At 46.8% G+C, this 26,124-nt stretch overlaps 1 protein-coding gene and 1 long non-coding RNA gene across 26 annotated transcripts in view; one reads left to right on the forward strand and one right to left on the reverse strand.

Annotated features, from left to right (window-relative positions):
- The first annotated feature begins 466 nt into the window (after positions 1-466).
- Positions 467-26,124, forward strand: part of AP1B1 (adaptor related protein complex 1 subunit beta 1) — a 54,683-nt gene continuing 29,025 nt past the window's right edge. For 3 of the 25 annotated variants that reach the window (XR_011542331.1, XR_011542334.1, XM_070628625.1), the window contains exons 1-2: positions 4,511-4,710; positions 21,638-21,700. Coding sequence is in view for 7 of the 25 variants with exons in the window: in XM_070628620.1 (XP_070484721.1) it covers positions 21,664-21,700; positions 25,174-25,279 (143 nt within the window). In the remaining 18 variants the exon portion in view is untranslated. Of the gene's footprint in view, positions 635-1,011; positions 1,260-4,503; positions 4,711-11,935; positions 12,207-21,637; positions 21,701-25,173; positions 25,280-26,124 lie in introns of those variants that run through there. The other 22 variants (XR_011542328.1, XM_070628619.1, XR_011542326.1 and 19 more) reach the window with 17 other exon arrangements.
- Positions 4,705-9,989, reverse strand: LOC139084707 (uncharacterized). The gene is made up of 3 exons (XR_011542346.1): positions 9,819-9,989; positions 9,641-9,745; positions 4,705-5,368 (listed from the first exon to the last, which is right to left on the reverse strand). It is a non-coding gene; the product is annotated as an uncharacterized lncRNA (long non-coding RNA).

Consider the following 26,124-nt stretch of genomic DNA (forward strand, 5'->3'; position numbering starts at 1 on the left):
AGTTTTTATTTGCCAGGTGTAGCATGCATTTTCTGATTTTATTACTGATTTCTAGTTTTTTAGATTGTGATCAAAGAATGATGTATGAACTCCAATTCTATTTTATTGGACTTTACTGATATTTTCTTTGTGTCCTAATTTATGGCCTTTGATAATCACAATCACTACCACCTATTTAGTGCTTGCTAGGCATTCCTCTAAGAACGTTACTTACAATAGCTAGTGTAATTGTCTTGACATCTGTATAAGGTAGGGTATAAGTCCCATTTCCCAGATGGGGAAGCTGAGGCTCAAAGTGCTAAGCACACTCCTACGTACACAGCCAGGAAGGGACCAAGCTGAACTAATAATACAAATAGCAGCTCCTATTGAAGGAGGGTTTATAGGTTGCCAGGTACTGTACATAAATTCTACAGTTTAATCTCTGTAGCAACTTAGCCTGGAGGCCCAATCAGCCCTATTTTCCAAACTGGAAAGTGAGGTCCAGCTCGGGGTTTGAACCCAGGTGTGGTTCAGCACCTGGGCCTTTTCCATGACACCAACGGAGGGTGGTTCAGCCCTCTCTGGGGTACCTGAGAAAGGAAAGCAGAGCCCTTCAAGAAGCAGTCTATGGCAGCAGTGAAGCCACAAAGGGGTGAGCAGGATTTTGCTCCTGAGACGACCAGGGATGGTGTAATGAGAGCATTTGCACCAGGAAAGAATGAGGGCAGAGGAGAAGTCCCGGCAGTCCCTAGGCCTGTCTGCCCTGGAGTCTGTGCCAGGTCTGACCTGAGCGGGAAGCATATGGAGCTGCCCACCCTCAGCAGGTGTAGGGCTGGCGTTGTCGGTAAGGTTACAGCCAAAATCACTCCTGCCTCCTTCTGGAAAAGACCTGAGGCAACTTTTAGAAATTTGTAGGATAAAAACAACAAAAACAGCAAGCTAACAGAAATTGAAGTAGAATAATAGCAATAAGAAGAAGAACCTAGAAAGAAGTTTGGGACGTAGAAAGGAATGCTGGGGGCTGCCTGTGGGAAGCTTCCAAAGGGAAGGGCGGCAGTTAATGTCACCAGTGGGCCCTCTAGTGGGCATAGATGGAAAAACCACTTAATTTGTTCAACGTGTTTGGTAGGCACCAGCGTGGAGGCAGGGTGGGAAGGAGACGCTCTGAGATTCTGTGTATCAGAAAGAGGAAAGGACTTACAGCGGGTCCTGCCTGAGTCATTTGCTGAAATCATAAGAATTCCCAATCTTCCTCTGATTGGATGAAACCTCATGAGGTAGGTAAGGGTGGGGTGAGGGGGAAAATACGGGCCCTACAGTCATCAGCCCTGGCCTTGCCTCCCAGCTCGGCCCATCGTTGCCTTGTGAAGTTGGGAATGTTCCTCAGCTTCTCAGGGCCTCAGTGTGCTCATCTGTAAAGTGGGGGTTACCATAGCGCCCACCTCTTGGGAATAGTGAGGGTTAAACGAAGTGATGGATGTCAAGGGCATACAGTGGTGCTTGGCCCATATTGGGTGCAGAGTTCTTAGGAAGGAGAAACTGAGTCCCAAAGAGGTGGATAGGCAGCCTGCTCAATAGGGTAGGGTAGAAAATGAATACGACTTGCAGAAAAGTTTAAAAACTTCCCCCTCCAATCGGGAGGTGATGTTATTTTTAGCAATGGTGTATCTGTTGGGACAAGTCCATTCTCTCTCTAGGGGGTGCTTGGCCATCACTGGCTCTGCTCCATCTATCCTGGAGCAAGGGGCGCCTCCTGGGCCCGGGGTCTCAGAGGGTCGAGGCGGGCCACGCATACCCTAGGTGTGACTGTTGTAGACAGCTGTCAGTGTTGGACAGTGAGTGTGACTCAGGGAGTGTGGCCAGCTGGGTTTGGAGGTTGGGGTGGAGAGAGAAGCCTCCGAGAGGCTCCCCTTCCCTGCTTCCGTCTCCCCGCTCTGCAAGCTGTAATTATCCAGCCTTTGGCATTGAGCTGTGCCTCCTCTTATTAGCATTATATTTTTAGTTCCCCTGCCAGGCTGAGCTGTGAGAGAGGAGGCCCAGGCCCACAGGGAAGTGGGGAGAAATCAGCTCTGCTCACTGGCCTGTTTTCTCATCTTTACTTGGGGACAGTTGTGGAACCTTGAATTGTTGGGGGAGCTCAGTGAGTTAATATGTGGAAGAGCCTAGCACAGGCACTCTTCATGGTAACTCTCAGTAGCAGTAATAGCATCCTTCACAGTTCATGCTGGATGTCACCTCCTCCAGGAAGCTGTCCCTGACTTTCCCAGGCTGAGTTTGGTGCCCAAGTCTTCTGCGCATCCCTGGTCCTTCTGGGCTGTGTTATAATTGCCCCTTTAATGGTCTCTCTCTCACATTCAACAGTAGCCCCAAGGAGAGGTTGTGCCACATCTTGTTCACTGTTGTATCTCCAATATGGCTGGCTCAGGTAAGAGTGACAAATAGATTTTAGGTGAATGAGTAGGACTTAGGAGAGCACATATCCTGGGGCTCTGGGACCAGACCCTCAGCTCTGCCACTCAGACACTGTTTGACTTCAGCTCCTACAGTTGCAGTCCCCCTACCTCCCCACCCCCCCGGATAAATGGCGCTGATGTAAGGAGCAAATGAGACCCTCTGTGCACGGCCTGGCATACCACAGGCGCTCCATAAACATTCATTGCTTGTTTTGCAATTTCTGATTAAATGCCCCTCACTTGTCCTCACCTCCCCTGCTCCCTCCAACCCTGGGGGAGCTTCAGTGCCTGCTCTGGACCCCCTTAGCCCCCAGTGCCTCTCCCATCACAGCACCAATCACATTTGTATCTGTTGCTCTGTCACCCTCCCCAGAGAAATTGACTTTCAGCAAGGAAGGACAGGGCCTCTGCCTCACTCCTGTGACTATCCAACACCCATCCCAGGGTCTGGTTCAAAGCAGACACTTGGGGAATGCTTTCTGAAGGACCCAGGTGTCTGGTTCCCTTGCCTCCCTGTCTCTGCACTGGTCTGTCTGGTTTGCCCTTTCCTTCCATCTCAGCCTCTGCAGCTCTGTTCTGCTTGGGCAAAGCCTAGCACAAGTGCCACCTTCCCCAGAATATCCTTCTTGAGCAAACTGAGGCTGTGACTTCTGCCTCCTTGGGAGTCTTAAACCTCTCACTACTTCCACCACCAACTTGCCACTTTGACATAAGCTCTCCAGCTTGGTACCTTTAGGTTTGCTGGTTTGTTTTGTTAGATAATTCTTCTCTTTCCACATTCCATTCCCAATGAAATCTTGTTTTTCGCTGAGGCTGATGGCATTTGCCAACATTTATCATTAGGGAAAGGTAGTTCCTTCAGACAGCTGTGCATAGCATGTGGAACATGGCAGGTGCATACAGAATCCTTCTATTTGTTTCCTGCCTACTTCAGAAAAGGATTTAAAAATGGAATAAGGCCTGTAAATTTAGTTAATGGTATTGTATCAATGCCAATTTCCTGGTTTTGATATTATTCTACCAATATATAAAATGTCACTACTGAGGGAAGCTGGGTGAAGGCACCCTAGGTACGATTTTTGCAATTTCCTGTAAGTCTATAATGATTTTAAAGTAAAACATTTTATTGAAAGGATTTGAGGCTAGTTAAACACATAAAACAATGTTAAATATTAAAACAATAATATCTAGATTAGATGGGACATACAGTCTTGGCTTTACAAGCTTACTTATTAATAAGTTTTAGAAGATTAAAAGATTGGTAACAACCTAAGTGTACAGCTGTAGGGGATTGCTTTTTGAGAATGGTGATACTATCCATACAGTGGAATACTCTGCAGGTATTGGAAAGCACCACAGAGAAATGTACTTATTGTTTTGGGAAAGTTCTATCAATATCTTGGTGAGTTAAAAATATTGAATGATATGTCAAGTCTGGAAGGATATTCCCCAAAATATTAAAAATGATTGTCTCAGGGCGGTGGGACCGCAGACGATGTTTTATCTTCTTTTTGCTTGCTAGTATATTTCCATTCCTCTACAATGCAAATATTAGTTGCCCAGTAAAACATTTTTAAAGAGTAGCGATGAAATAATGTTTTAAAGGGGATGATGAGAAATTCTCCAGAAGGAGAAGAAAGTTAATAGTATCAGGGCAGGGAGTGAGATAGCCGTAGCAATCGAAGTCCTGGCAGATCCAGCAAAAGGGGAAATGGGACATTATAAAGTTCTTGGAGGGTCTGATGCTTTCCCCTCTAACGCGGAATTCCTCAAGGGCGGCGAGCGCTAGACTAGACTTAAAGCTCTAGTTTTGACTCTTTCATTCATAAGGTAAGTGATCTTGAGCCAAACCCTGCCCCCCCAGAGCCTCAGGTTTCCCTGAGGCTATAAGAGAAGGGAGATGGACCTCAAAGTCTCCACGACCTTTTCTTTCTGCATCACGTTCAATTACTTAGCGGTGAGCGCGCTAATTTTTCTAAGCGCGCTGCGGGACACAGCGGCTGAGCAGCACTGCGGCAGGGGTGGGGTTAACCCGGCCGGCCCCGCCCCGCGGGCACCACCCCCGCCCGGGTTGCGCCCTTGACCCCGCCCCCAGGCCGTGCGTCCACCGGAAGTCCCCGCGCGCGGGCAGCTCACTTCCGCCCGGCAGGTGACAGCCGCGGGGCTCGAGCGGCCGGCGGCACTGGCACACCGGGAGAGCGGGAGGAGGAGGCCGCGGACATTTTCCTGCCGAGCCGGGCCGCGCCGTGGCGCCGGGAGCCATTCGGACCTGCGGGTGAGGAAGCGGGGAATCCGACGAGGCAGGAGAAGAAGTGGGGCGGGGAGTCGGGGGTCTGAGGTGAGGGGGTTGCGGGGTCAGAGGTCACGGAGAGGACGGGGCGCTGGACGGGCGAGAGGGGCTTTCTGGGCCCCGACGCGGCAGAAGGACTGCGGGTTCATTCATTCGCGCCCGCTTGGCCGCCTGTCCGCACCCCAGCCGCCCCAGGTCCGCAGCCCCGCCTGGGGCGCCTCCCGGAGCGACGGCTAGACTTAGGCCCCGCGGAGCCCGCCGCTGGCCGCAGGGGAAACTCCTCTCCGGTCCTGGGTTTCCCCTCCACACTTATCCGCATGGCCATCCTGAGGCCTCCTCCTCGTTCAGGGCCTTATCTCTCTGCCAAGGTTCGAAAAGAGAAAAAAAATCAAGGAACAGCCGTGCGCTGCCTGCCCCGGGGCGGGCTGGGGCTTGGTCTGTCCGCTGGCGCCCCACGGACAGGTTAGCTGGGGACACCTGTAATAATGCTCCAAATACCGGCGAATGTCGGCTCCAGGGCACTGAGCTCCTACTGTGCACCAGGCGCTCTGCCAAGGACTTTGCTTACAGTGCGACGTTTAAACTTCACAGCAACCCTCGTGAGGTAGCCACGGTTGTTATCCACATTTCATCCACGGGGAAACTGAGGCACAGAGAGGTTAAATCACACATATCAGGTCAGTCAGGTAGTTATAGGCAAGAGCCAGGGTTCGGACCTCGGCTTGCAGAGACAAAACAGAGGTTGGAGCAGGGTTGGGGTGTAGGGGCTATTTAATATCTTTAGCTTTAATGTTTTTAGCCGTTATATTTCTTTGCATTTATATAAAGATGTAGCTTTATTGCTCCTCATCTAATCTTCATAAGGGGCATTTGATTCCCTTTCTTTAGGATGAAACGATGCTTCAGGCTGTTGCTGTAAGGGGTTAACTCTTGGGGCAAGAGTGGAAGTTTTTCCTGACTATTGGGAACTGTGAGACACGAAGCAGGCTGTCCATGGAGCTAATTTGAGAGTGTCTAGACCCTCTCTTGAGAGTGGTTCAGCTGCATTCCTTTTGGAGTAAAGAGGAACCACATGACCTCCAGGGGATCTTGTAGCCCTAGGTTCTTGAAGGACGTTCTCAAGGGAAGGGTCTGTGTCTCTCAGAAAAGTGCAGGCCCCATGGCTTCTTGGCTGGGGAAAGCACATCTTGCCTAGGAGGTGGTGAGGTGGTTTGATGGCCGGAGGACTAGGCTCTGTGAGTCTGAGCCTTATTCCTTTGCAGACATTCACTAGCTCCGGTTCTCCCTCAGTTTCCCTGACAGCAGCCCAAGAAAGACCTGCTGCTGTCCTACCCACTCTTTGGTGTTATAAGCCTTAATGAACTCACAACGGTTTCCACTTGCTTTCTGAAGAAAGTTGTGATATAAATATTACTGTAGTACCTTTTTTTTTAACTCCATGATCTGTTCTCCTAGTTCCATTGAATTCACAGAAACTTAATATTGTCACCTTATCCCCATCCTTCCAAGGGAGGATTCGAGATGAAGCGACTTGTCACAGATGGTGGGAACATGAGCAGAGCTCAGAGCATCTGGCTCCCTGACCTGAGTTGAGCCCACCAGACTCCTCCGACCTCTTAGAAACTGTCATGAAGAGCGGCTTCATTAGTTTCAAAGAATCAGATCCCTCAGAGCTTGTGTAGACATTATCTGTTGAGTGTGGGTTGAGCAGAGGCTTCGCTCTGAGCAAGCTGAAGAGCTCAGAGGTACATGGGAAAGATTCCTGACTCTGCATCTCTCAGCCTGGGTTCTGATCCCAGCTCAGCAGCTTCCTGGTAGTGTGACCCAGACAGCTTGCTTGGGCTGGGCCTCCTCTCCTTCAGCGCTAAAATAATGACTACCACCTTCCCCCGTGCCCCCAGCACTGGTGCGTGCAGGGGTTAGATGAGGAAATTTGTACAGAGCCTGTTATTGTTGTGGTGGGTGCCTTGATCCTGGCACTTGATGCCTGCTGGGGGTCTGTGTCTGGGGAAGGCTGTCTACCCTGGTTTGTGAGATGTTCCTTCCTTCCGCAAACAGAGACCTTTATGTACACAGGACTTCTCCCACCCTTCTCGTTTCACTTCCTAAAAGTTTACCAGAACAAGTTCAGTCTGTTGGTCCTGCTGGCTTTCGGCTCAGACTTTCATCTTTTTCTAGCCATCCTCTGAAACTGTTGCACGTCTTGACTGCTCACTTCCCAGAAAACCCCCATTCCTGGCACCAAAGCCTGACGTGCTGACACTGAGCAAACATGGCTTGGGTATGGGTTTGGCACTTTGGGGTATTTCTGAAAGCTGAGGGGACATCTGTTACTTGAAGATGTTTCTTTTTCTGCACAGGTCTTTTCGGCTAAGATAGGTCACTGATAAATTATCACAGCCCAGAAATGTTTTTGTGTTCTTTTTCTCTTCACACAGAGAGAAACAAATAACTCCAGAGAGAAAATATCACTCAAGCAGTTGGAGAATCCTTTAAAAAAGTTCTGCTTGAATATCAGTCAGTGGCTTCTCATTGCCTTCAGGCAAAGACTCACATTCCTTAGCATGGCGTTCAAGGCCTTTTGGGCTCTGAACTCTGCTTGGCCCTTCTGCCTCATCTCTCCTACTCCACACTTCTACCTTCTCCCAAGCTCCAATCAAACTCAGCTGCTTTTCCGCAAAGCCCCAACTCTTTATGCTTCTGTATCTTTGCTCTGTGCTCTTCCCACTGCCTGAACACTATTTCCTCTACCTCCCCCAGCTTCCACTTCTTAGCTGGGCCACTGCTTGGTGCCTCCCATCCGATTATCCCCCGCAGCTTGTGTGCCTGAGCTAGATGCCCCTCCTTGATATCCTGTGGCACTGATCACAGTGGGTTGTCATCGTCTGTTTACTTGCCTGTCTTCTAAGTAAACAGCTCTTAAAACTTGGAGAGGACTTGTCTTAACTGTCTGTGTCTCCAGCACCTAGTGAAATGTCTGGCACATAGTAGGTGCTCAGTAAATGTTCAATGAATGAATGAATATTGCACTGAATTATCAGGGTTCCTTGACTCCTGAGGAATTCAGAGCACTTTCCAGATGATCTCCTGCCCATCCTTATGTCACTGCAGGGGGATAGGGAGAAATCTAACTAGTGGTAGGATTAACTACTCTTGAACTGTTGTTGCTACCACCCAGCCAGGTACCAGAGTGCCTCAGAGCCTCCAGAGACCTGGGGTTTGGGGAGTAGCAGGAGGTGCTGGTGGTGACTGCTCTCCGTGTGTAGTAGTAACAGTGGCTAACATTTATCAAGCACTTGGTGGGCTGGACACTGCTAAGGGCTTTGTGTCTGTTGACTTGTTTTAGTCTCACAAACCCCTCAAGTATGTAATGTAATTCTCATTTACAGTTGTGGTATGGTTGTGCCTGTTAAGTTGTATAGAATCCAGGAGAGCCCCTGTGGCCACCTTTCCTTTCCCAACTCCTTGTTCTTGGATTGTCTCCTGTTATTTAGTGGAGCTCAGAAGGGGCTTGGCTATGGGTCTAGATACCCAAGTCTCATGCTTTTTGGGTCTTTAGCCTTGGGCTTGACCTCTAACCTCCATCAAGACTGTCTCCCTGAAGTTGGGAGGCCTCTTCTAGTTAAGGTAAGAGTATGACTGGTTGTCTCCAGAATGCCCAGAGTTCATTATCATTGGGATGCCTTAGTAACTGATCGCCCAGGTTACCAGCTCCTCTGTGGACGTTGTGCTGGAAGATGGTAGATTTGGAAGTCCGGTCTCAAAAGCTTTAAAACCAACCCTTCAGTGTTTGTTTTCAGCCCTGAAAATGTGCATTACAACTGAGCTCTGTAGAGGAATAGACTTTGTTGGCACGGACTTTTTACCACACCCTAACTGCTTTTAGAGTCTTAAGCATATCGAGAGTGCAATGATAAAATTTCATTGTAGCCAGCTATTGAATCTGCTTCTGTGGTCTTCATTCTCAGATCTCTAAGGGGCAGGTGGCTGGATGTTGAGATACTGAGGACAGAGACTTCCTAAGTCCAGCATTCATTCATTCATTCAGCCTTTTTTTTTCTGTAAAGATTGGCACCTGAGCTAACAACTGTTGCCAATCTTTTTTGTTTTTTCTTGCTTTTTCTCCCCAAGGCTCCCAGTACATAGTTGTGGGTCCTTCTAGTTGTGGCATGTGGGACACCGCCTCAGCATGGCCTGACAAGTGGTGCCATGTCTGCACCCAGGATCCAAACTAGTGAAACCCTGGGCCCCCGAGCAGAACACGTGAATTTAACCACTCAGCCACAGGGCTGGCCCCCCATTCATTCAGTATTTATTGAGCCCTGCTATGTGCCTGGCACTGGGCTAAGTGTGATGATATGTAAACAAATCAGACATAGTTTCTGCCCTTGGGTTGCTTACTACATTCTAATGGAGGAGAGAGACAAAGAAGAAATAGAAAACAAATATAATGATTAGAAAAACTGCTAAGCTATGAGGGAAACAAGCATTGTGGGTGGCCACAACCTGTTAAAGTGTAAGTCAGATCTCAAGACTTCTGCTCAGAATCCTCCAGCATCCCCTATCTCACTCAGAGGGAAAGCCAGTGTCCTCACCTTGACTTCTCAGGCCCCCTCCATTCTCCTTTGACCTCATAACCCTCTGTCCCCCTCACTGCTCATTCAGCTCAAGCCATTTCACCTCCCTGCTATTCCTCAAACAGGCCAGGCACAGTCTCATCTTTGCACTATTTCTTATGCCTGGAAGGCTCTTCCCTGGACACTGCCACCTGTCGCCTTCTCAAGGAGGCCTTCTTGGCCACCCTGGTTAAATTTCAACCTCCCTTAATCCTCCCCGCTGCTCTCAGTCCTCCTTCCCTGCTCTCTTTTTCTCCACAGCATTTCTCACCGTCTGAGATACTACATATTTTACTTACTTATCTTGCTTATGTTCTCTATGCTTCATTAGGCTGTGAGCTCCATGAAGGGAGGGACTTTTGTCTGTTTCGTTCACTGCTTCATCCTCAGCATGTAGGCTCTTTCTGGGAAGTGGGAATATATGTGAGTAAGTATGTGAATAGACATATTAGGGGGGTAGGGACAGAAAATACCTACTTAAGGTAGTACGTGCAGGGAAGTGTCTTTGAAGTGATGTCATCTAAGCTGAGATTTGAAGGATAAATTGGAGCAGCGTTCTAGAAGCTGGAGAGGATAATCCAGGCAGAAGGATCAGCAGGTACAAAGGCAGTGAAGAGCTTGGCAGTTAGAGGAACACAGAAGAAGGCCTAGGGGCCTGGAGGGTTATAGGCAGAGGGAGGGGCCTTGCTGTGCTCACGTCATAGTCTGTGTCAGATCCCCCTCCTTGCCCCGTCCCCAGCATTTGTACCCCCACCTTTTACAGTTCTAGTCCCTGAGCTGATGCCTGTGAGAGCAGGGGATGGTGGTCTGGCCTCACTGAGGGAAGTGTCCTGAACATTTCTCCCGTTGGAGATGTTGTCACCTGATCTTCTACCCTTTGCCCTTTCTTCTCTCTCTCATCATTTATTTACTTGCCTTCCATTTATAGGCTGCAAGATGGGCTAGGCAGTGTGGCATTTCCAGTTTTGATTTTGTCGAAAAGCCCTGACAGCCAGAACAGATGTATCTCTGATCTTGGCAAACCCAGTGAGTGGAACATTGGGAAGCTGCTCTCTAGCTGAGGTTAGTTTACAAAACATGAGATTTCCCTGAGAGGAGAGTTGAGTACTGGTCTTTCAAACATTTATTGAGTACCTGCTGTTTGCCAGATAACATCTGGGAACTAGGGATACAGTAGTGAACAAAATGGACAAAATCCTTGTCCTCATGCAATTCACATCGTAGAGGGAGAAAAAAATAATATAAATACATTTGAGAGTATGTTGGTGATACATTTTATAGTATGTTGTTTTTCCTTTTGAAGAAAAAGAACAGAAGGAGGAAAGAGAGAGAGGGATTAGTTGGGGTTGTGTACAGTTTTAAATAAAGTGGTCAGAGGAGGCCTCAATGAGAAGGTGACATTTGAGCTGAAAATTAAAAGAGGTGAGGGACTGGGAGGCTGGCCTCGTGGTTAAGTTCGGCACACTCTGCTTCAGCAGCCTGGGTTCCATTCCCAGGCATGGACCTACACCACTCGTCAGTGGCCATGCTGTGGTGGTGACCCACATGCAAAACTAGAGGAAGACTGGCACAGATGTTAGCTCAGGGCACATCTTGCTCAGCCAAAAAAAAAGGAGGGAGTGAGGGACTGAGCCATGAGGTGATCTGGGGCAAGAGCCTTCCTGGCAAAGTGAACAGCATGTGGGACAGCCCTGAAGTCGAAAGATGAGTGTTGTGTTCAAGGATCAGCAAAGAGGCCCATAGGGCTGGAACTGAGCAAGTGCTGGGGATAACAGTGGGAGAAGAGTTGAAAGAGGTAATGGCGGGGAGCGAGTGTGTGTGAGACAGAAGGGGGTGTGCATCTCATATAGGACCTTGTAGGCCATGAGGCCATGGTAGGGACTTTGGCTTTTACTCTGAGACAGGGAACCCTTGGAGGATTTTGAGCAGAGAGGTGCCACTGTCTGACTTAGACTGCAATAGGATTGTTCGGGCTCCTGCTGAAACAGGTTGTTGAGAGCAGTGTGGAAGCAGTTTTGGTAGCAGTGTCAGTGGGAGGGGTTGGTGGCCTGGGGCCTTGTGCTAGTGATGGGCTGGTGAGAAGCTGCTTCATGGATTCTGGATTCATTTTGAAGGTAGACCCAGTAGGATTTGCTAGTAGATTAGATGTGGGATATGAGAGAGTGTGTGTTGTCGAGGCTAACTGAGGTGTTTGGCCTGAGAACCTGTTAAAGATGGTATTGGCAGGAACTAGATAATGAAGACTGCAGGATGAGCCAGTTGTGGGGTAGGGGGAAGCAGGTGGTCAGTTTTTATCATATAAAGTTTGAGCTGCCTGTTAGCTATATAGACATTCAAGTGGAGATGTCAATTAAGCAGTTTGGATATGTGTGCTGCGAGTGTCCGCGAAAAGGTTGGGTCTGGGGGTGTAAAATTGTGAGTTGTCCGCATGTGGATGATACTTAAAGCCATGACACTGGATGATGCAAGATACTGTTGCTGGAGAAGGGAAGAAGTACCAGGCCTGAGCCCTGGGGCACTCCAAGTGTTTAAGAAGAGGGAGAGGAGGAGGAACAAACAAAAGAGACTGAGTCAGTGGGGTGGGCGGGAAAGCAGAGAGCATGGCATCCTGGAATCCAAGGGAAGAAGGCATTTCAAGGAGGGAGAGATCAACAGTGTCAAGTGCTTCTCAGCGTAAGATTTGTCGTTTGATAGGATCACTGCATCTTTTGCAGCAGGGTCCAACACATCTGGCATCCAAGGCTGTCTTTGAATCTCATCTTTCCTTGCCCAACCTCATCGACTCCTTTCCCTTCCAAGTCCTTGCCATCAGCCAGGCAGAGGGTCTCACAGACTCCTGAACACGCATGCTTGTTTTGGCCTTGGGTAAGTCACTCTTCTCTCAGTGTCTCTAATTCCTCATTTTTTAATAGGTTACCTTGAGAATTAAATGAGACAAGGCCTATAAGTTACTTAGCACAGAGCCTGAGCCCCAGCCAGTGTTGGTGGTGATGTAGTTCTCAATTCACTCCTTCTTATGCTGGTTCTTGTGGTTCGTCTCCATGTCACCCTCGCCCCTCCCTTTCCAAATCTGATGCATCTTTTCGTGTCCAGCCAAGCCCCTCTTCATCTAAGAGGGCTTCCTTTGGTGCTCCACCCATCTCAGAACTCTTCTCCTCTGCGCTTTGGTGGCAGTTATCTGGAGGGCATGATCACTCTACTGTTCACCTGAAGTCCCTTACCTGGCCTCTGAATCTGTAAGAGCCCTGTGGGAGAAGACTGTCCTTTGTCTGCTCTGTGCTTGCTCCTGTATGGGGCACAGTCCCAGGCTCGGAGCCGACGATGCTCCACACTGTTATACGTGCTGAATGGGTGACTACAAAATTTGACAGATTTTCAGAAAGTGTTCCCGTTGTGTAGGTGGGAAAAATGAGATCACAAAGAGCCTTGTTCTGTAGTCTTTGGCCTCTTTCTCCTCATCTTGATTAATTTAAGGATTATTCAGAAGAAGCCCCTCTTACTTTTTTTTCCAGTCCAGAGGAACTTTTCTTTTTCTTGGCAGAAGATCTTTCCACACATTACTGCTTGTAGATTAGTTGAGAGCTGGCACTTGATTCTAGAATTCAGTTCTAGAGGCTCAGTGCTGATATAAGAACGTTTGCATGTGTCATTTGCCTGCCTTTAGTTCCTTTTCACTTTGAGGCTTTAACTGCTAGTAGATCTCAGGAGATTGACTTTGTCTAATCAATTTTCGTCCATATCCCGGAAGGCCCCTAACTCGGCGAGTTCATTCAGACAGACCTTCACTCGACATGTTAGCAAACTCGACATTCCTGTTGTCCAAACTGTATGGGCTGGCCCTAAAATAACCTGTAATTCAACACTTGAGGGATGTGTGGCAACATATTCCTGTAGTCCTTAGCCTAGAGTGTGTGTATTTCTGCCAGAGCTTCATTCAGAGAGGAGTTGCTGCCTCGCTGGACAGAGTGGGACATGTGCAACCTCATGGGGCAAGGGTGGAGAGTGTTTGCACTACTATTTTCTAGCTGTGTGACTCCAGACAAATGCCTTGACCTCTCAGGGCTTCAGTCTCCTCATCTGCAAACTTGTGATGTTATCAATACCTTCTTCAGAGATTACTGTGAGGATTACATTGGAAGCTCTCTACATAGTGTCTGGCCCATAGTACATGTCCATTTGCCATCACTATTATCACGGCCACCTTTGTTCCGAATTTCATGCCACCCCCAAAGAACAGCTCATTTTCTCACAGTTATTGAACCGACTTGAAAGAGCCCGTCTGTGGTTTGGTGGTTTGGTGACCACGTTGTCTCAGAGAGAAAGTCTGAAATCTAGTTTCTCTACTGCTGACTCATCTTTTAATCTTCAAGTTGGCCTTACCGGTTCGCCTGTCTGTAAAGTGAACTTTAGTACTTAGCCATGAGGCCCTTTCCCTTTTTAAAAGGAGACTGCCAGACAGGTGAGGAGTGATGAGTAGAATTCTGGGTGTTGGGTAGAATCCTCATCTCTATTAAACTCTAAACTTCATGGGGTCAGGGGCACAATCCAGAGCACAGAGTAGGAGAATGTTTGTGAAATAAGTCAACCTCTGCCCTTGAGACAGAACTGAAACAGCAAAACATGTGGGAGGATCAAAGTTTGGCTTTTCTGTTCCAAATGAAGAAGAAACGGTGGCACCACCCTAGCCCCTGTTATTCTCTCTTCCTAGCTTAGTCTTGACTGTTCTTGAGCTAACATGTGCCTTGGAGCAGCTTTCTGAAAGCCGTTCATCAGGCAAGGGTTTAACAGTGACAACTTCAGCACTGAAGTTGGAAGTCACCAACACAGACTTTCAGGGATCAGTTTGCCCTGCCCGTATATGTTTGAATTCAGAGGCGGGTCTTGGCGGCTGGATCAGACCTCAAGTCTTTTTCCCCTTTTCCTTTCCTAAAGCTGTTTCTCTAGCTGACCTCACAACACCACTTGTCTTGCTGGTTAATTCATTGAGTGCCAGTGGTGTGCAGTGAGCTGAGCTAGTGCCACCAACTTCACGCTTCCCATCGGATTGCAGAGCGTGGGCTGCTTTGACATGAATCACTGCCCTGAGACTAGAAAAGTCCTTTCCCTGGCCATTGGCTGGCCATTTGCAGAATTGCTTGGCTTGCTACTGTTTTCCTTCCTACTGAAGACCTCATAAGGTTTGCTAACCCTGGCTGCATTCTTTTTTTTTTTTTCCCCAAAGATTGGCACCTGGGCTAACAATTGTTGCCAATTTTCCTTTTTTTTTTTTTTAAAGAATTGGCACCTGGGCTAACAACTGTTGCCAATCTTTTTTTTTTTTTTTCCTGCTTTATCTCCCCAAAACCCCCTTTACACAGTTGTATATCTTAGTTGCAGGTCCCTCTAGTTGTGGGATGTGGGACACCGCCTCAACGTGGCCTGACGAGCAGTGCCATGTCCGTGCCCAGGATCTGAACCCTGGGCCACTGCAGCGGAGCATGCGAACTTAACCACTCAGCCACAGAGCCGGCCCCCCTGGCTGCATTCTGAATTTGTTTTCTCTTTTGTCCCCTTGGAAACGTCTTCTGTCTTGCTCTGAGAATAATCATGCTCCATTTCCTTTTGTTTGATAACCCAGGAAGAATACTTATTGGTGGGGAAATGGGTTTCTCACGTAGCAGAATCATACAACGAGAGATGTGGGAGGGACTTTATCTGCCATTTGGTAAAATTTGTTCCATGGAACAATGGGTTGTCTGAAGGGCACATGATGAGGAGGGTGAGAGGTAGGCATAGTGGAATGAGCCAGGCTCTAGGCCCCTTAACCCTTACTTCAACCAGAGCAGTTCTACTTTTGTTTTAAACAGTTTAAAAGCAAGGAGGGACTTGAAAAGCCGTTGATCTGGTTGACTTTTCTTGTATGACAGTTGGAGAAAGTAAGGCCCAGAGATGGCAGGATTTGCCAAGGGTCACACAGCTGTTGGTAGCAAAGCTAGATTTCTTGGCAGCCATCTTGGCATTGGCTCAGCCTTGCGTCGTTTGTTGAAAGTTAACTGCAAAGCCTTATGTTTCCCGTCTGCCCAGTCATCACTGTCTGGCACTCTTCAAGGAGTCCTCTTGATCTGTTATGAGCTCTTGGTTTTGTAGCTTCTCTGGGAACCTGTCTTTTCATTCATTTTGCCAGCAGACATTTGGTGAGCTCCTGGAATGTGCCAGGCTTAGTGCCGGTCACTGAGTTGACAGCATGAAACAGGACAGATCCCAAATTCGAGTCGTGAGGAGGGCTGTGGACAAGTCTGTGGTTGAGTCAAATATGGGGAAGCCTCTGCCCCTCTGGGTCTGAAGAAGGCTCCTCTGGGGTGTAGTGTTTGAGCCGAGACTGAAGGATGGGTACCGGATGGGAATAGTGTTTTGGATAGATGCACTGTTTTCTAAACTGCATTATATTTAAAAGAGGTGATATATGCACTGGATATAAAATTCCTGAGATCTAGAAAGGTGAATGATGAAAGGTCAGTCTCTCATCCCATCCCTTGGCAATCCAGCTTCCTTTCTGGAGCAAACCACTGTTAACTTTTCTTGTTTACCCTTTCAAGGTTAGTGGATGCATTTGCAAACATGGATATTTATGTTTTATTAATAGTCATATTTTTAATAGAAATGGTAGTATACTACATATAATTTGCTTCTTACCTTGGAGAACGTTGCACACAAGCATTTTAGAACTGCCAGGTTCTTTTTCATAGTTGCATAGTATTCCATATGTCTATATGCTGTGCCATAATTTTTTAAACCAGTCCTGTGTGGAAGGACATTTAAGGTGTTTACAATATTTTGCTATTATAAAGGATGCTACATGAATAACTGTTTCTACATAGTTTTGTACGTCTGAAATAAATTCCTAGATGCAGAATTGCTAGGTCAAAGGGTGAATACCTTTGTAGTTTTGGTAGCTGTTCCCAGATTGCTATAGAGATTGTAGCAATTTAGACTCTCACTAGCCTCATATGAGGGTATCTCTTTCCCCCACATCAACACCAATGTGGAATGTTATCAGATTTTTGGGTCTTTACCAATCCAGTAGCTAGCTGAGGGATGGTATTTCATTGTAATTTCAGTTTCCATTTCTCTTATTATAAGTAAGCTTAAACCATTGTACGTCATTTTCTGTGAACGGGCCACATCCTCTGCCATTCTCCTGTTTGTAGTCGCTTGTCATATGTTAAGGAAAATAGGCTTTTGTCTGTGATGTGATGTAAATATTTTTGTGTATGTTTATCATATGTCTTTTGTTTTTTTATTATGTTCTTGGCCATGCAGGAAAACTTGATTTTTTTATAATTGAATTCATAGATCTTTTAAGACTTCTTGATTTTATGTCATACTCAGAAATGCTTTATTTCTTCTGGATTATACAGTATTATATTTTTCTTCTCCAGTGTTGGGTTTTATTTTGTTATTTAAAAAAATTTTAATGTTTGTATAATTTACACCAAGTGAAATGCTCAGCTCTTAACTTTGGCCAGTGTACAGTTTGAGCTGAGATACAGGTAATTCCCATCACCCCTAGAATTCTTTCGTGCCCCCTTATGTCAGTCCTTCCTGGCTAGAAGCATCCGCTGATCTGACCTCTGTCACCATAGGTTAATTTTGCGTCTTCTACTTATTCTAGAATTTCGTGTTTACAGTGCTTATGTTTATACTTGTCAGCATGCTTTCGTTCTCACATTACCCTCTGTCAGAAGAAATATGTGAAATAAGTCAAGCAGGTGGCTAAGGTCCCTGTTTTCAAGAGGTGAAATGAATTAGAGAGAGAAAGTAAATGGTAACCTCAGTTCAGTGCTCTTTCCTTTAAAAATCTTTGTTATCATTAGCAATTTTGAGACCTTGGAGAAAAGTTGAAATACACTCAATACTCATTTTCTTAATGTATTGCTTATAGATGTAAACTCATTTTATTAGCTCAAAACACAGAAAGATATTCTTTCTCTTGTTTATAAAATTACATTAGATATGTGAAGACTCAAAGATTTGAAAAATGTTGAGGACTTTTTTTTTTCTTAAATCTAACCTTAACTTCAGTGGCTAAAATCTAGAGTCAGCTGGGAATGTTTTTGAGTTTTTTCCCCTTCCCTTTTCTTCCTAGGACCTCATTTTTCCACTCTTGGATTATATTACATCTTTATCCTTGGCCAGTGTGTCAGTGATTCTCACCAAGGACTTCTTTATAATTCTAGAAAACTATTTCAGGCTTTATTACTCAGTTCCTTTTCTTTCTTTTTTTTTTTTAAAGATAGGGAGAAAAAGGAAAAATAAAATCTTAAAAAAAATATTGGTGCCTGAGCTAACAACTGTTGCCAATCTTTTTTTTTCTCTACTTTTTTCTCCCCAAATCCCCCCAGTACATAGTTGTATGTTTTAGTTGTGGGTCCTTCTAGTTGTGGCATGTGGGACGCTGCCTCAGCATGGCCTGACGAGCGGTGCCATGTCCGCGCCCAGGATCTGAACCAGAACTGGCGAAACCCTGGGCCGCCGAAGCAGATCTCGTGAACTTAACCACTCGGCCACGTGGCCGGCACTCTCAGTTCCTTTTCTTTAAGCCTAGTGGCAAGGGGAGCAGGCCTCTCAATAGGATTGTTTTTTAAAAAGTGAGATTAACAGGAACTAGTCCTGGGATTGTGGCATCAAAGTCATCTTCCGCGGTTGGGTGTGGGAAGGTAGACTTAAGGTGGGGACAGCAGCAGTGGCTCCTCAAAGACAAAACCAGTCCTTCCAGCCGTGCCCCTCTTTTAATTTGGACTGTGCCATCCCCTTGAGGCATTCCTTGGCCTGTAATTGCTGAAATTAAGGGGTATCCCAGCCCAGAATGCTGTCTCCGTAGCAAGAGTCACTCATCACACTGGCCAGAGCAGTTTCCAAACCAAAAATTCCCTCCAATTATTGCTTTTTTTAATGTACCCTGCCACTTCCAAAGATGGAGTCCAAACCCTAAGCTTTTTCTTGCTTAAATTGGCTACCTCCTTTCAAATGTGGCTCATGTACACGATCAGATTCATCAAACAAAGCCTTAGTCCCTTTGGCCTCCATTAGTAGAGATGCAGGTGTATGGCAACAGCTGAGCAGCACCAGAAAAAGCACTCGTCTTTCCTGTGGCATCTACAAGTCTGAGCTCCTTTAGAACTGAACTGTAGGGTTTTTTCCATTCCTGCAGATAGAATGAAAAATCTCTCTTGCACTGACATCTAAGAAGCAACTGCAGAGAAAGGACACAAGGAGATAGCCACCCTCAGTAGATCAACAAAGTGCAGTTGATCTTTCACCCTGAAGTGAGGTTTTTAAAATCCATGCTTTGGGGTAGCTTTGCAAAAGCATTTTCACTTCTCCCCATCTCCCCTTCCTCCTCTACTTTAATTTCCTGTATATGAAACAACTTCAGAGGGATATAGTTTCGGCATCCTCAGTCCCGTCGGGCCCTCTGCAGAGGGATATGCGAAATAGATACTGCAGAGGAAAGAGGCAGCCCGTGCCAGCACCCTGGGCGGCAGTTTAAGTTTGTGAGTAGTTGCTTAGCGCCTGTAAAAGGAAGAGTGTCGTCAAAAGCTCACTGCGGTGGGGGTGTCAGCGGCTGTGGTGGTTTAACTAGCCGACCCTTCTGCTCTGTTGCTTTTTTTAATCCCCCCCCAAGCAGAAGCTTTCCCACCCTTCCCTCCGCCTGGGCGGTTGCATACAACACAGATCTGTCGCCAGCAGGTTGTGTTCGAGGAATTTAGGGCCCCCACGTATTGTGCTGTTACTGCAGAGAAGGGGAAAGCCCCTGACAGCCTCCTCTACTGGAAAAGGGAGAATCTCTGGGCAGTGCTGAAGCTAGACATCTAAGGTAGTTTATGCTTTGTCCACTTTGATTTCCTTCTAGATTTAACATTGGAGGGGTTTATATGTTACATTCTGTGATTCTTTTGGCCTGTGATTTTTCGCCCCATTTACCTTCATTGACCCCTCTTCTTAGACTAAACTTAATGTTGAAAAACAGGGTACTTTCCTATTTTGGAAACCTCTGCCAGTTATGCTGTCATGCCTGTGGCTTCTGAAGCCTTGCAGCCCTTTTCTGTGTGACAGACATCCCATTTTCTCGTTTACTTGCTCATTCTCAGCACTCTGAAAAGACCTCTAGGTTGGCGAGTTTTGTCTAAGAAAAGGGCTTTATGTGTACTCAAAAGAAAATTATTTTTAATGTAAGTAAACTCCGATAGGGAACAAATGCTAAATAGTTACATAACAGAGCTATCAGAGAGCAGGCTGAGGCTCCCTGGGATTTTCAGTGGCCCCTTTTCATTTCTTTCAACAACTATCAACTGAACACTGGCCTCGTGCAGAGCCCTGAGCCAGGCATGAAGGGGGAGGATGGATGGAGCTGTGGACCAGACCGACATGGGTTCTTCCTTTGTGGATCTGCCCACAGCCCTGACTCATGCTGCCAGGACCTTCTAGAGTCCCCATGGCGGGACTGTCATCGTCAGACACAGCGGTCTCTTCTTGCTCTTTCCCGCAGCTCCCACAGGAAAGTACCATCATCTATTTTCAACCTTGCAAGCAAAAGGAAAGTAGAATTGTGTCTTTTTCTTTATACTGTTTTGTCAGCGAAGACTTTATGCCTTTATTCCTTTATTCTAACGGGATCCGCAAAGGATTTAAGGCAGTCCCAGGACAGACAGTACGTATTTGTTTCCCATTGATTACTGAAGCAAAATCTATGGGCATCTCAGGGAACAGTCGCAATGCCCTCCTGTCATAAATACAAGCTTAGCCTGGAAAAATGCAGCTGGGCTGGAGAGGAGCTGGGTCAGCTTTGCTTCCAGAGACTTTTGAAATGTTCCTGGACCTCTTGCATCCATCCCACCAGTAACCTTCATCTTACCCCCACATAGTAATGAAGTGAAAGAAGATGTTAATGGGTTACACGTTTGAGTCTCTTCCCCAGAGGCAGCAGCAGGGACAAAGTGAGTGAATTTTTTCCATTCAAATGTTTGTTTTGGGGGTTGTGTGGTTTTCTGTACCATTGAAACTACAGGAAAGACTAGAAGGTTGCACTTGAAAGTTTCATGATATTTTAGACTGAGTCCTTAGCCACTGTCATGGCTCTGTCCTCCGTCTCAGATGAGGGATGCAGAATTCCTTCATTGATAGAGCACAGGTACTAAGCTCAGATAGACCTGAGATGGTCTCCCAGTCCAGTCACTTACAAGCTATGTGGCCTTGGGCAAATTACTTAACATCCCTGAGCCTTGGTTTCCTCATCTGTAAAATGGGGTTAAAAACAGTTACCTTATTGGTAGGATTAAATGAGATAATACATGTGAAGCTCCTGGCTGTAATAGGAGCTTGGTAAATGATAGCTTCTTAATAAATGTTAGAACAACCCCAGGAGCCTCTCTGCCATGTATCCAGGATACTTGGCTCCTGTGTGGCTTCTTTTATCTTTCATTTGTTGACCAAGAAGAACTATTGAGGTTACCTAGCAGCTACTCAGTAAATGTTTATTGAATGGACGAGGGGGCCTTGGTACTTTCTTTGTCCTGTTGCCTTAGAACAGCACTTCACACTGTGAGTTGTGCACTGGGAGATGTCCTGAGAGATGCTTTGAGAAAACTGGTCAGTTAGATTTGGGGAATGCTATAGAGTGTGTGGTGTGTAGATTCTAGCCCTCTATAGAGATGAATAGCGTACATCACTGTTAGGGAAGCTTGGAAAAGCTGGGGAGAGAAGAAACTTCCCTAGCTGTTCAAACTTGGCATTTTCCAAGCTCATTTGACTGTACGGGGTAATGATAGTACCTCCACGAGGCTGTGATGAAGGGTTAATGAGTGAATGGGTGCAAAGCACCTAGAACAGTGCTGGGCAGAGTGAGCACCATGAAGGGGCAGCTGTGACTGTGGTAAGTGCTTTTTAATCTGTGGACTCTTCCAAAGTATTTAGCCATTCTCTTATGATGGGCATTTAAGTTATTTCCAATGATGCATTGTTATGGACAGTGCTGCAGTAAAACACTTGTATCCTTGTGCAGATATTTCTGTGGGAGAGCATCCTAAAAGTAGAATTGCTGGGTCAAAGGATAAGCACATTCAAAAATTTGATAGATCCTTCAGAATTTCCTTCCAAAATCTGATCAGCCACTGTCTAACGGCTCATTTGCCCGGTAAAGAGATAAGAAGCTATCTTCCTATACTACCTGTGTGCTGGATCCTTCCCTCCTCCTGTGCTCTGTAACTGAAAATGGAATGAAACACAATAGAAAGTCACCTCTCTCTTTTGTTTTGCAGAGTCTGGCCACAGATAAGAGACCAAAATGACTGACTCAAAATATTTCACCACAACCAAGAAAGGTACTGTTTGTTTCATTGTGGGGTCTTGTCCTGCTCTTTCTCTGCCTGACCCTTCTGCTTGCTCCCTTCAGGCGTGGGGAGTGGGATGGGGGTAGAGGCCTGGAAGTGAGTGGTGGAATTACCCAGAGTTTCTTTAACCTTGTGGATCCAGAAAATTGAATTGTTGATGATGTAAGAAGTTGACCACTTCTGGGGGCCAGCCATGTGGCCAAGTGGTTAGGTTTGTGTGTTCTGCTTCAGTGGCCCAGGTTTCGCCAGTTCAGATCCTAGGCACGGACATGGCACTGCTCAGCGAGCCATGCTGAGGCGGCATCCCACATGCCACAACTAGAAGGACCCCAACTCAAAATATACAGCTATGTACAGGGGGGCTTTGGGGAGAAAAAGGAAAATAAAATTAAAAAAAAAAAAAGAAATCGACCACTTCTTTTAGAACTCAAGAAGGGAAGAGCATTAGCTCCTAGTATAGAAAAAAGCCCTCTTTTGTTCTCCATGACTTAAAATTGTTAAATATGATGTTTTTTCCTAGAGCAAAGAAAGCACACAATCTTATCAGCAACCCCACAGTGATAAGTGTGTGTGTATCTGGTCCTTATCCATGGGCACATGTTTTATGTGGTTGAAGTCAGTTATATCCTGTTTTTCATTTGACGTTATCATAAACATTTCCCCACAATTCTCATGACTCAATATTAGTCTGTTGAGTTGCTGCACTGAAATTTGCTGCGTTAATCTTATGTTGTTGAGAATTGTGGTTGTTTCTGCTTTTCGGGAAATGGAGGTCGTCGTAGTGGCTGACAAATGTACTTTACCCCTGTAGGCATCTTTCTGACCAGCCTTTCCTTCCTCCCTCCTTCCTTCCAAGTGAGATTGACACATGCCTGCTGACCAGAAGAAAAAGTCTGCTGTTGGGTCAGCTGAGCCACGACGTGCAGTCTGCCTCTCATCGGCCATATCATTTCTTGATCCAGCCAGTTTTTATTGAGCACCTTCCGTGTGCAGCGGAGACAAACGGAGTCTCTGACCTGGCTTTTCTTGCAGTTGAACAGAGAAGACAGTCTATTAAATAGTAATCACACTAAAGGGCAGTGGGTTCTAGGATAAAGGTGTGCAGGGGGCTGTGGGAGACCCTGGGTGGAGCTAGCTAGCTAAAGGGGGCTGTGGGGCAGGGGAGGGGAGTGAGTGCTCTGCCTATGGCACCTTCAGGGAAAGGAAAGCAATTGGGGTGGCATGGGGATAGAGAAGGTTGGATGCCTTGTACGTGACTGAGGAGGTAGGCTCAGTGACTGATTGGATTTGGAGCCTGTTAGAGGAAGGAGACGTTTCAGAAGCAGACAGATCCCAGGTTCACCTCACTAGCCTTCTTGGGGCCGAGGTGACTCATGCCCAGATCCATCAGTTATTGGCCAGTTGTATTGCATCTGGCAAAACACTTTGAGCAAAGCAGGGCCAGGCCTGCAGCAGGTCCCAGGGTGAGAGTCATCATGTCTGTTGGATCCCACAGTAGGGAGACATGGCCCCCTCAGTCTCTTGGAGGAGAAGAGCATGTGTTCCTTCAGCGCAGCAGAGCCATGAATTTGAACTGCAAGCTCTGCAGATTCCTCCTGGCTCTGTTGAGCAATATCCTCAGTGTGGCCTTGCCCCAGGCTCTGCTGCTTGGATTGTTCTTAATTAACCTTGTTTGTTATCTCTCATCTCAAGTTCTTTGGTGAACACCACATTGTTGAGTCATGATAAAAACCTGCTAGTTTTCTTTTCTCACTGTAAATCCATCTTGAATTTCCTCAGCACTTCCCCCGACAGGTTAGTCTCTGCTTCACCTCCTCCTTTTTGTAGAAGGAGAGGGAAGCCCAGGACTCTGCTTCTACAAAAGAGGGATCCAAGACAAAGGTCACATGGCAAATTAATAATAGTAGCGGCCACCTTTAATGCAGGCCACTGAGTGCCAGGCACTGAGATGAATGTTTTACATCTGAGTGTTAACTGAGAGAATTCAACACTCCAGTCAAGGTAGAGAGTACAGACAAGGAAATAGGTTCAGAGAAGCAAAGGGTTTGGGCTGGCCCCATGGCCGAGTGGTTAAGTTCGCACGCTCCAGCTTCGGTGGCCCAGGGTTTTGCCGGTTCGAATCCTGGGTGCAGACAAGGCACTACTCATCAGACCATGCTGAGGCGGCATCCCACATGCCACTACTAGAAGGACCCACACCTAAAAATATACAGCTTATGTATTGGGGGCTTTGGGGAGAAAAAGGAAAAATAAAATAAAAAAAAAAAGAAGCGAAGTGTTGTCCTTGGTCGCCCTGAGCATATGAGCTTTGGAGCTGGCAGACCTGGTTTTGAATCTTGGCCCTACCTCTTTCTACCTGTATCTTCTTGGGCAAGTTACCAAAGCTCTTACAGCCTCCATTTGCTCATGTGTAAAATGGGGGGAAATGCAGAGTTGTTGTGAGGATGAAATGAGAAGCCTGGGAAAAAGTTAGTGTGGTGCCTGGCTTACAGAAAGGTTCAGGAAATGCTGGCTGCTGCTGTTTTGAGGACAGGAGGCCTATCTGACTCCAGAGTCTGCCCCTTAACCTGTTATTGGGGTTATCAGGATCCTGACTACTGCTCCGTGCCAGGGCCCTCAACAACCCTGTTTCCTTGTTTGTTTTTTCCAGATCATCAAGTTCTTAAGAACAGTTTAGTACATGCTAGAGCCCTCGTGTGGCAGCTGAATTCCCGTTTTTGGAGCTGAGCAACCACTTGTAGCTCAGGAAGTGAAACCCTGAGCGAGCTGTTTGAACTGGAGGTTCTAGGAAAACAGGAAAAGCCTATGTATGAGAAGGGAGTAAATTCTACCCTCTCCCTTCAAGCCTTAAGTCCTCAGATTTCCGTCACACACTACCTTGAGGCCTTGAGTAAGAGTAGCTGAGGAGAACTCCGCTTCCTTCTGTGTGTTTTTAGCTGTCTGAGCAGGACCTGTCTTCATGCTTTTGGTCTCCCTCAGAACCTTTGTAGCTTCCATGTTCCTCTCTCCTCAATCCAACATGACCTCCAAGTTTCCATCTTTTTTTTTAAAGATTTTATTTTTCCTTTTTCTCCCCAAAGCCCCCTGGTACGTAGTTGTATATTTTGAGTTGGGGTCCTTCTAATTGCGGCATGTGGGACGGCGCCTCAGCGTGACCTGATGAGTGGTGCCATGTCCGCGCCCAGGATTCAAACCAGTGAAATCCTGGGCTGCTGAAGTGGAACACTTGAACTTAACCACTCGGCCACGGGGCCAGCCCCGCAAGCTTCCATCTTGATAACTCCTCTCCTAACAGTCGTCCCTGTCTGCTGCCTGTCTTCCCGAGGTTGGGGGCCTAAGGCTGCCCTCAGCCGGCAGCACAGAGTATCTTACCCACCTCTCTTCCATTCTTTTGGAATTTGAAGACTGGGAATCACCCCCTGGCAGGGTGGGGATGGATCACTCATGCCTGCTTCCTTTGTTAGGGGAGATCTTCGAGCTGAAGGCAGAGCTCAATAGTGACAAGAAGGAGAAGAAGAAGGAGGCGGTGAAGAAAGTGATTGCGTCGATGACCGTGGGCAAAGATGTCAGGTGTGCAGGAGTGAGCTGGGTGGCAGCTGGAGGGAGGCTTTATAGCTTGGATCCAGTTCAGATGTCTCCTTTAGGGTATGTAGGGACCCATGTCTCCCCTCATATAGCTCCCTTCACAGACCTGTCCAAACAGAAGGTTTTGTTTGCAGAGGGCTCATGAGCTCAATGCTGATGGGGTCGAGTAGTAATGGAGTGAGTGAAGTGAACTAGGTTGAAAAGACAACAGACAGTGAAGTGGATGTGGCATGAACCCTGTCTGAAGCTCCAGAGGATTGCTGCCACCCGGAAAAAAGGAACCTAATGTGACCAAGTCTTCTGGTTTTTACAAAGAACAGGAAATCTGGACTTTTTGTTTTAAATCTGTCTGTTTTAGATTGCCGGGTGAAATTATACAAACAAATAAACGTTGCAAATAAACATTGTCCAAGTGAAACACACCTGCAGATTAGATCTGTCAAATTTGTCGCCACTCTGCAGCCTCTGGTTTGCATCTGATTGCCAGAGCAGATCATGTGTGGAATTGCTGCCACACCTTTGCTTCTGCTTTCCATCTGCCTGGACTGTCCCTGTCCTCTTTTTCATTTACTCAGCTCATTTTCCCATTTGTTAAAACCCGTTCAAGGTCTCCCTGTTGCCTTCCCTCATCACTTTGGCCAGCTGCCCTGAGCCTGCAGCATTTGCTCTGTGTCCGTGTGCCTCGCACTAATTCTGGACTGTCTTCCTCTTATGTGTGCTTGTGTTTACCTACCCACCACACTGTAAAGTCCTCAAGGGCAGGGACTGGATTTTATGACAACTTAACACTTACACAGTGTTTGAGAATCTTCAGAACACTTTTCAAATGT

The sequence above is a fragment of the Equus przewalskii genome, chromosome 7 (genome assembly GCF_037783145.1).
Source record: "Equus przewalskii isolate Varuska chromosome 7, EquPr2, whole genome shotgun sequence".
NCBI classification, from domain to species: domain Eukaryota; kingdom Metazoa; phylum Chordata; class Mammalia; order Perissodactyla; family Equidae; genus Equus; species Equus przewalskii.